The 11,135-nt window shown below is 45.2% G+C and overlaps 1 protein-coding gene across 4 annotated transcripts in view; it reads right to left on the reverse strand.

The window, feature by feature from the left end:
• Window positions 1-10,586, reverse strand: part of scarb1 (scavenger receptor class B, member 1) — a 171,041-nt gene extending 160,455 nt beyond the window's left edge. The window contains exon 1 of one of the 4 annotated variants that reach the window (XM_078554622.1): window positions 10,289-10,586. In XM_078554622.1, the coding sequence (XP_078410748.1) occupies window positions 10,289-10,396 (108 nt within the window). In that variant the 5' untranslated portion in view covers window positions 10,397-10,586. The remainder of the gene's footprint in view (window positions 1-10,288) is intronic. The other 3 variants (XM_078554625.1, XM_078554624.1, XM_078554623.1) reach the window with 3 other exon arrangements.
• Between the last annotated feature and the right edge of the window lie 549 nt (window positions 10,587-11,135).

Genomic DNA, 11,135 nt, shown 5'->3' on the forward strand with positions numbered 1-11,135 from the left:
ACAATACTCCAGATGTGGTGTCACCAATGCCCTGTACAACTGAAGCATAACCTCCCTACTTTTATGTTCAATTCCCCTCACAATAAATGATAACATTCTATAAGTTTTCCTAATTACCTGCTGTACCTGCATACTAACCTTTTGTGATTCATGCACTAGGACCCCTAGATCCCTCTGCATCTCAGAGCTCTGCAATCTCTCACCATTTAGATTATGCTTTTTTTATTTTTCCCTGCCAAAATGGACAATTTCACAATTTCCCACATTATACTCCATTTGCCAGGTCTTTGCCCACTCACTTAGCCTATCTATATCCCTTTGTAGCCGCCTTGTGTCCTCTTCACACTTTACTATCCTATCTTTATGTCATCATCAAATTTAGCCACCATTCCTTTGGTTCCTTCATCCAACTCATTTATACAAATTGTAAACAGTTGAGGCCCCAGCACTGATCCCTGTGGCACACCACTCGTTACATCCTGCCAACCAGAAAAAGACCCACTTATGCCAACTGTTCACCATTAGACAATCTTCTATCCATGCTAATGTTACCCCCAAAGCATGAGCTTTTATTTTCCACAATAACCTTTGATCTAGCACTTTATCAAATGCCTTCAGGAAACGTAAATACAATTCATCCACTGGTTCCGCTTTATCCGCAGCACACTCCAATAAATTGGTTAAACCTGATTTCCCTCTCTCAAAACCATGTTGACTCTACCCGATTACCTTGACTTTGTCCAAGTGCCCTGCTATAATGTCTTTAATAACTAACATTTTCCCTATGACATGTTAAGCTAACTGGCCTGTAGTTTCCTGCTTTCTGTATTCCTGTTTTTGAATAAAGGAGTTACTTTTTCCATTTTCCAATCTAATTGAATCTAGGAAATTTTGGAAAATTAAAACTAATGCATCAACTATCTCACTGGACACTTCCTTTAAGGATGAAGTCCATCAGGACCAGGGAACTTGTCAGCCTGCAGCTCCAACAATCTTGTCATAACCCTGGTGATTGTAATTTTCCTGAGTTCCTCCCTCCCTTCCATTTCCTGATTTACAGATTTCTAGGAGGCTGCTTCTATCCTCTATAGTGAAGCCCAATGCAAAATACTGGTTCAATTCATCTGCCATCTCCTTATTTTCCATCATTAATTTCCAGACTCACTTTCTATAGGACCAATGCTCACTCTGCATTAACCTTTTTCTTTTTTTAAATATCTATAGAAACTCTTACTATCTGTCTTTATATTTCTAGCTTTCTTTTATACTCCTAAATTTTCCTTCCTTATCAATCTTCGTCATTCTTGGCTGTTTTTTTATGTTCTGTCCAATTTTCTGACCTGCCACCCGTCTTTGTGCAATTATATGCTTTATCTTTAAGTATGACACAGAATCACAGTGCAGAAGAGGCCCTTCGGCCCATCAAGTCTGCACTGACACGTGAGAAACACCTGACCTACCTACCTATTCCCATTTACCAGCACTTGGCCCATTGCCTTGAATGTTATGATGTGCCAAGTGCTCATCCAGGTACTTTATTAAAGGATGTGAGGTAACCTGCCTCCACCACCCTCCCAGGCAGTGCATTCCAGACCGTCACCACCCTCTGGGTAAAAAAGTTTTTCCTCACATCCCCCATAAACCTCCTGCCCCTCACCTTGAACTTATGTCCCCTCGTGACTGACCCTTCAACTAAGGGGAACAGCTGCTCCCTATCCACCCTGTCCATGCCCCTCAATCTTGTACACCTCGATCAGCTCGCCCCTCAGTCTTCTCTGCTCCAACGAAAACAACCCAAGTCTATCCAACCTCTCTTCATAACTTAAATGTTTCATCCCAGGCAACATCCTGGTGAATCTCCTCTGCATCCCCTCCAGTGCAATCACATCCTTCCTATAATGTGGCAACCAGAACTGCACACAGTACTCCAGCTGTGGCCTCACCAAGGTTCTATACAACTCCAACATGACCTCCCTACTTTTGTAATCTATGCCTCGATTGATGAAGGCAAGTGTCCCATATGCCTTTTTCACCACGCCACTAACATGCCCCTCCGCCTTCAGAGATCTATGGACACACACGCCAAGGTCCCTTTGTTCCTCAGAACTTCCTAGTGTCATGCTGTTCATTGAATACTTCCTTGTCAAATTACTCCTTCCAAAGTGAATCACCTCACGCTTTTCAGGGTTAAACTCCATCTTACCTGCCCATTTGACCATCCCATCTATATCTTCCTGTAGCCCAAGACACTCAACCTCACTGTTAACCACCCGGCCAATCTTTGTGTCATCCGCAAACTTACTAATCCTACCCCCCACATAGTCATCAATGTCGTTTATGTAAATGACGAATAATAAGGGACCCAGCACAGATCCCTGTGGTACGCCACTGGACACTGGCTTCCAGTCACTAAAGCATCCTTCTGTCATCACCCTCTGTCTCCTACAACTAAGCCAATTTTGAATCCACCTTCTCAAATTACCCTGTATCCCATGTGCATTTGCCTTCTTTATAAGTCTCCCATGTGGGACCTTGTTAAAGGCTTTGCTGAAATCCATATAAAGATACTATCTTTAATTTTTTTAAGTTATTTTCCAAACATGGTTGGTAGGTCCTCCTCTTGGAATTTTTCTTTTTTGGTTTGAATTTATCTTATGTGCTGAAATATCCCCTTAAATGTCTGCCTCTGCATCTCGATTGACCTATCCTTAACCTCATTTGCCTGTTCACTCTAACCAGCTGTGCTTTTATACAGGCTCCCATGATCTCTTCTGTTATAGCCTGTCCTACTCTGCAGTTACTGTTAGGAGCCTGTACACCAATCCAAAGGCAGAATCTTCTGTTCGGCGAGCGGGGGCGGGGCACGCTCACCAACGTGTAAAATGACGCAGGGTGATGTCGTGCGTGCGTCCTGATGTCACTCCACGTCATTTAGATTTTCAGGTCTTGTCAATGGCCTATTAAGGCCATTAAAAAACTAACTAAAATCATTAATGGACCTGCCCGTCCAACCTTAAGGCTGGCGGGCAGGCCGGGAGCCCTGGCGGGCTTCTGAAAAAGCATCCAAACTCATCCACAGGCGGGATGAGGTTTCATGAGGATTTAAAAATCTGAATATTTCAAAATAAAAGTTATGACATATCCCAACTCATGACAGTGTCACATGAGGGGACATGGCAGGGAAATCTTTTTCTCAGGTTTATCTGGAGTTTCAAATTGGAGCTGGTCTCCGAGGCAGCACTTAGCCTCAGGGAGATCTCTGTGCTCTTTTGCACACTTGCACGAAAGAGCGCACTCCCGGCGGAGGGAATACCCCCCCGGCCAGCACAGGGAGCACTTAGCGCTTCCTGGCAGACATCGCGCTGGGCGGGCCTTGATTGGCCTGCCCAAGTAAAATGGCAGCACCGATCAGGAACCCGCCCGCCCGCTCCTACACATCACCCCCAGACGGGGAGAAAACGTTGCCCCAAGTGAGTTCTTGCCTTTATTATTTCTCATCTCTACCCAAATTGTTTCTACATCCTGATTTCCTGAGCTGGGGTCATCCCTCTCAATGTGTTAATACCATCATTAATTAACAGCCACCCCTCCACCTTTCCCCAGCTTCCTGTCCTTCTGAAATGTCATGTACCCTTTATTGTTCAGGTCCCAACCTGTCATCCTGTAGCCATGTCTCTGTAATGGCTATCAGATCCTACTTGTTTATTTCTATTTGAGCTCTCAGTTCATCTGCTTTATTTTGAACACTAGATGCATTCAGACAGAGCTTTAGTTTTGTCCTCATTATTTTCTTTGTAATCTCTAGCCTTATCTGCTGATCTTACACTTAGGAAGGGATAGAGTACAAATCTGCCAGTCGCTATCATTCCTCACATTAATACATTTCTCCCATCTTTTCTCGACTCTTTGATTTACCACATCTTCCCAAATTTGATCCATTGCTATACTACTTAGTTTAAAATCCTCTACTTCCCTAGTTATGCAGTTTGCAAGAACACTGGTCCAGCATGGTTCAGGTGTAGACTGTCTCAACAGTACAGCCCCCACTTTATTCCCAATACTGGTGCCAGTGCCCCACAAACGGGAACCCACCTCCCCCATACCAGTCTTTGAGCCATGATTCATCTCCCTAATTTTATGCATGTCCCCTATGTCAATTTGAGGTCCCACTCGCAAATCGGTATTCCATTTTGGAGGCTGATGAGGGCACTGGTTCCTCCAGGGAGTGCAGACAGAGCCAAGATTCTGGCACCACAAGCAGCCTGTCTGTACAGGAGGGGAGGAAGGGAGGAAGAGCAATAGTAATAGGGGATTCTATAGTCAGGGGAACATATAGGTACTACTGTGGCCGTCAACGTGACATCAGGATGGTGTGTTGCCTCCCTGGTGCCAGGGTCCGGGATGTCACTGAACGGCTGCAGGGCATCCTGAAGGGGGAGGGTGATAAGGCAGAGGTCATGGTACATGTTGGTACCAATGACATAGGTAGAAAGAGGGATGAGGTCTTGCATCAAGAATTCGGGGAGTTAGGCAGTAGACTAAAAAGCAAGACGTCTCGGGTTGTAATCTCTGGATTACTTCCAGTGACACATGCTAGCAAGCTCAGAAATAGGAGAATAGCGCAGATGAATATGTGGCTTAAGAGTTGGTGCAGGAGGGAGGGTTGGTGCAGGCAGGTTTGCTAGTGCTGTTGGGAGAGTTTAAATTAATTCGGCAGGGGCAGGGGACACAGAAAGTTAGCAGAATAGGGAGACATCATAATACAGTAAAACAATCAAGTCAGAGGGAGTACAGCTGCATTAAGTTTCAAGGGAGTAAGGCAAGGCTGGATGGCCTCTACTTTAATGCCAGGAGTATTACAGGTACAACGGATGAGTTAAGGGTGAGGATTGACACGTGGAATTGTGATATAGTAGCCATCGCTGAGACGTGGTTGAGGGAGGGGCAGGATTGGCAGCTCAACATTCCGGGATATAGAATCTTCAGGTGAGACAGGGGAGGGGGTAAAAGAGGAGGAGGCGTTGCATTATTAGTTAAGGAGTTAGTTACTGCAGTAAGGAGAGATGATATCTTGGAGGGGGCATCGAATGAAGCTTGTGGGTAGAGCTTAGGAATAAAAAAGGGGCAGCCACATTGTTAGGTGTTTATTATAGACCCCCAGATAGTCAGCGGGAAATTGAGGAGCAAATATGTGCACAATTTGTGGAGGTGTGTAAAAACAATAACAATAGGGTAATTATATTAGGTGATTTCAACTTTCCCAACATTAATTGGGATAGACATAGTCTTAAGGGCTTGGATGGAGTGGATTTCTTGAAATGCGTACAGGAGAACTTTTTAGGTCAATGTGTAGAGGGTCCAACAAGGGACGGTGCAGTGCTGGACCTAATTCTGGTGAATGAAGCCGGACAGGTGGCTGAGGTGGTGGTGGGGGAGCATTTTAGCAATAGCGACCACAACATGGTACAGTTTAAGCTTGTTATGGACAAAGAAATAGACAAGTTGCAAAAAAAATGTTTTGGATTGGGGAGAGTGGATTTTAGTAAAATAAGGCAGGATTTGGCCAAGATAGACTGGAAACAGTTACTTGTGGGGAAATCTACAGAGGAGCAGTGGGGGGTGTTCAAAAGGAAATGAGGGGGTGAGGTACAGGCTCAACATGTTCCCTCTAGGGTGATAGGAAGGAGTAACAAGCTCAGAGAACCATGGATGACCAGAGATATTCAGGTTATGATGAGAAGGAAAAGAGAGGCTTTAGCAGGTACAAGGGAAGCAAATCAGCGGAGGCATTAGTGGAGTACAGAAAGTGCAGGGTGGAGCTTAAGAAAGCAATTAGGAGAGCAAAGAGGGGATATGAGAAAGTTCAGGCTGGTAAAAGTAGAGAAAATCCCAAGATATTCTACAAGTATATCAATGGGAAGAGGATAACCATGGAAAGAGTAGGGCCCATAATGGACCAAGGGGGCAATCTATAGGTGGAGCCAAAGGATATCGCTTGAGTGTTGAATGAATACGTCACATCTTCACCCCAAGAGAATGAGGATGAAGGTATCGAACTCGGGGAGAGACCGCAAGGTTCTTAAGCAAATTGATATAGGGAGTGACAAGGTATTGGAGGTGTTAGTAGGCTTAAAAGTGGACAAATCTCCAGGTCCTGATGATTTGTGCCCCAGGCTGCTGAGGGAGGCAAGGGAGGAGATCACAGGGGCTCTGACCCAAATTTTTAATTCCTCTCTGACCACGGGGGAGGTGCCAGTGGACTGGAGAACAGCTAATGTGGTTCGCTATTTCAGAAGCGTTGCGGAGAAAAGCCAGGGAACTACAGGCCAATGAGTCTCACGTCAGTGGTAGGGAAACTATTGGAGAAAATCCATCTCCACTTGGAGAGGCAAGGTTTGATCAGGGATTGTCAGCATGGCTTTGTCAGAGGGAGGTCATGCCTAACAAATTTGATTGAATTTTTTGAGGTGACCAGGTGTGTAGATGAGGGTAGTGCAGTTGATGTAGTTTATATGGATTTCAGCAAAGCCTTTAACAAGGTCCCACATGGGAGACTTATAAAGAAGGCAAATGCACATGGGATACAGGGTAATTTGAGAAGGTGGATTCAAAATTGGCTTAGTTGTAGGAGACAGAGGGTGATGACAGAAGGATGCTTTAGTGGCTGGAAGCCAGTGTCCAGTGGCGTACCACAGGGATCTGTGCTGGGTCCCCTATTATTTGTCATTTATATAAACAACATAGATGATTATATGGGGGTAGGATTTGTAGGATAAGTTTGTGGATGACACAAAGATTGGCCAGGTGGTTAACAATGAGGTTGAGTGTCTTGGGCTACAGGAAGATATAGATGGGGTGGTCAAATGGGCAGGTAAGTGGCAGATGGAGTTTAACCCTGAAAAGTGTGAGGTGATACACTTTGGAAGGAGTAATTTGACAAGAAAGTATTCAATTAATGGCATGGCACTAGGAAGTTCTGAGGAACAAAGGGACCTTGGCGTGTGTGTCCATAGATCTCTGAAGGCGGAGGGGCATGTTAGTGGCGTGGTGAAAAAGGCATATGGGACACTTGCCTTCATCAATCGAGGCATAGATTACAAAAGTAGGGAGGTCATGTTGGAGTTGTATAGAACCTTGGTGAGGCCACAGCTGGAGTACTGTGTGCAGTTCTGGTCGACACATTATAGGAAGGATGTGATTGCACTGGAGGGGGTGCAGAGGAGATTCACCAGGATGTTGCCTGGGATGAAACATTTAAGTTATGAAGAGAGGTTGGATAGACTTGGGTTGTTTTCGTTGCAGCAGAGAAGACTGAGGGGCGACCTGATCGAGGTGTACAAGATTATGAGAGGCATGGACAGGGTGGATAGGGAGCAGCTGTTCCCCTTAGTTGAAGGGTCAGTCACAAGGGAACATAAGCTCAAGGTGAGGGGCAGGAGATTTAGGGGGGATGTGAGGAAAAACCTTTTTACCTAGAGGGCGGTGATGGTCTGGAATGCACTGCCTGGGAGGGTGGTGGAGGCGGGTTGCCTCACATCATTTAATAAAGTACCTGGATGAGCACTTGGCACGTCATAACATTCAAGGCAATGGGCCAAGTGCTGGTAAATGGGAATAGGTAGATAGGTCAGTCAGGTGTTTCTCACATGTCAGCACAGACTTGATGGGCTGAAGGGCCTCTTCTGCACTGACTCTTAATTTGGGACCTAGTCCTTAAACTGACTATGCAGAACCTCCTTCCTTTTCCTACCTATGTTATTGGTACCTACATGGACTATGACAACGGGATTCTCCCCCTCCCACTGCAAGTTCCTCTCCAGCCCTGAGCAGATGTCCCAAACCCTGGCACCAGGCAGGCAACACAACCGTCTGGACTCTCGCTGTTTGCTGCAGGGAACAGTGTCAATCCGCCTCACTACACTATCCCCTACTACCATTACATTCCTGTTTGTTTTCCCCACTTGAATGGCTTCCTTTACCACAGTGCCACGGTCAGTTTACTCATCCAAAAAAGTTGGGAACCTCAAACCTATTGGACAATTGCAAAAGCTGAGGCTCCTGCACTTCTACCTTCTGGGTCCCCTTACCTGCCTCACTCAGTCACACCCTCCTGTCCCTGTCCACTGACCAAATCAGACACCCCTATCCTCAGGGGCGAGTGTGCCTCCTGGTATCAAGCATCCAGCTAACTTTCTCCCTCCCTAAAGTGTTGCTGTGTCTGCAGCTCCGTCTCCAGCCTTACATGGTTCAGGTCCTCTCAATTAAGTACTTAAATGATGAAAGTAATGTATTTCAGTGACTATAAAAGTAGGAATGATGGATTAGTGTATTCATTTTAATTCAATATTCCTCCTTTTAATATCCCATCCACCACTTGCCTATTACATTTGAATTCGGCTTGTTACTACATTGTCACATGTTCCTATGTTTTTAACATGATTACTTAGTTTATTTTTTGACATAAGCTACACTGCAATTCAGTTTTTAGACTACCAAGGTGTTTCTTGAATAAAATACCATTATTAACATTTTCTGCATCAGTCATTAATTCTAGAAGTGAAACCAGTCTCTCGATTGGATTTAATCTTGTATCTGTGGTCCTTCATTCTAGATCCCTCCAGTACTGGAAACAGATCTGCTCCAACTACCATAAGGATCTCTCAATAATGCAGCTGATCACTGCCTGGAACACCACTTTAGTGCAATGTCAGTGCCTGGTGTTGAAAGTTGGAGACCAGTGGGTCTTCTGGACAGATTATAAACTGAAGCTGAGCATGTTTAATAGTTGAATAGGTAAGAACAATCTCTGTACAAATGCATGTGAAACTAAACTTGTTACAGAGATTAAGCAAACCTAGGCTGACACTGCACTGCAGTACAGAGGGAGCACTATACTGTCAAAGGTGATAGCTTTCAGATAACTTTTAATGAAGATCAGGGCAAAATGCAAAACATTGGGCTGTTTAGCAAAGACTGAACAGGTAGGAGGGGGTGGTACAGTACAGTGACAGCTAAGAGCAGCACCTATAGGATCCAAATTAATCAGTAATTCTGCCCTCCCTTTCCTAGATTTTCCACATCACTTTGAACACATTTAAATAGCAACAATTTGTTTTTAAGTGGAGTGAAAAGCCTCAAATTGCCAATAGTGAGTTACAATTCCACCAGGAACCCAAGCTGCACACACTGACTCACTGAGGCCCAGGTTTAGGGACAGGTAACTGAAGGCGGAGGGGTATGTTAGTGGGGTGGTGAAGGCAGCATTTGGGACACTTGCCTTTATCAAATCGAGGCACAGATTACAAAAGTAGGGAGGTCATGTTGGAGTTGTATAGAACCTTGGTGAGGCCACAGCTGGAGTACTGTGTGCAGTTCTGGTCGCCACATTATAGGAAGGATGTGATTGCACTGGAGAGGGTGCAGAGGAGATTCACCAGGATGTTGCCTGGGATGAAACATTTAAGTTATGAAGAGAGGTTGGATAGACTTGGATTGTTTTCATTGGAGCAGAGAAGACTGAGGGGTGACCTGATCGAGGTGTACAAGATTATGAGGGGCATGGACAGGGTGAATAGGGAGCAGCTGTTCCCCTTAGTTGAAGGGTCAGTCACGAGGGGACATAAGTTCAAGGTGAGGGGCAGGAGATTTAGGGGGGGATGTGAGGAAAAACTTTTTTACCCAGAGGGTGGTGACGGTCTGGAATGCGCTACCTGGGAGGGTGGTGGTGGCGGGTTGCCTCACATCCTTTAAAAAGTACCTGGATGAGCACTTGGCACGTCATAACATTCAAGGCTATGGGCCAAGTGCTGGTAAATGGGATTAGGTAGGTAGGTCAGGTGTTTCTCACGTGTCGGTGCAGACTTGATGGGCCGAAGGGCCTCTTCTGCACTTTGAGATTCTGTGATTCTGTAAACATTAACCAACCGTTCACATCCCGAGAACGAAACAGTATTAAAATACAGTCAGTCCCGTTATAAGACACGTGTTTTAAACCCCTGCGCAGAAAAGAGTTCTTAGTCACCTAAGAAATGAGGCAAATACCAATCTCTCAACTTGTAAACACTGAATATGCCAAAGTTGCATCTTCTGGAAGCAACAACAAGCAACTAGAGTTTGCCTTGATTCTGCACCTTATAAACAGGACCAAGGGCCCCAGTGATCCTGATGTTCATATATCTTCGTGAAAGAGAAACATTTGCAGGGAAATAAGAATTTGAAATCAAAGTAATCCTAAATCCAAGCGAGAGAGAGAGAGAGAGAGATCCGGCGGCCGGTTAGCCACACTCACCGCTGTCACCTGCTGCTTCAGTATCACTGGGACAGTAACTAACAGCCCCACAGCGAATATCAGCAGCAAAACTCCAGCCAGCCCCAGAATCCACGACCGGACCTTCATCTCGTCCAGTTACTGAAAAAGGAGCAGAGACAACCTTTAATTTAATAGCTGAACAACAAAAGGCTTTGTTTCATTTTAGGTCGACAAAGCTAATATGAGCTGAGGCTTCGCTTCCGCATTTTATAAAACCTCCAAACTGGCACAGAGCCAAAGGCACAGGCACATCCTCCCTCAGTTTCCACCATCCTTATGTTCACAATGGAGCAGATTAGACACATTTAGATCATGTGATACTTGATCACGTGACACTAACCTTCACTCACATGACATTTAATTTCAGCAACATTTGCACATTTAACCTGGGTTTGCTCTTCAGAGTTTATGTTGGCTCCCAGAATCAGGAGGTTTATATCAGCTGATCCACTTGAACTTTTACATTAAAACCCAGCGCAAGTGACCGACCTGAATCAGCCCGAGATCATACACAGGGCAGCGGACCCGAAGTTTAGGGCTAGTTTGTAAAACTTCTCTCTCCCAATCGCCCCTTTACTGGCTATCCACAGTCACAGAATCTTTACAGTGCAAAAGGAGGCCATTCGGCCCATCAAGTCTGCACTGGCCCTCTGAAAGAGCATTCCACCTAATCTCACTCAGAGTCATAGAATTGTACAGCACAGAATCAGGCCCTTCAGCCCATCATGTCTGTGCTGGCTGTAAAGCACCTATTTATTCTAATCCCATTTTCCAGCACTTGGCCCATACCCCTGTATGCTCTGGCGTTTCAAGTGCTCATCTAAAT

Source organism: Cetorhinus maximus, chromosome 12 (assembly GCF_964194155.1).
Source record: "Cetorhinus maximus chromosome 12, sCetMax3.hap1.1, whole genome shotgun sequence".
In the NCBI taxonomy this organism is placed as follows: domain Eukaryota; kingdom Metazoa; phylum Chordata; class Chondrichthyes; order Lamniformes; family Cetorhinidae; genus Cetorhinus; species Cetorhinus maximus.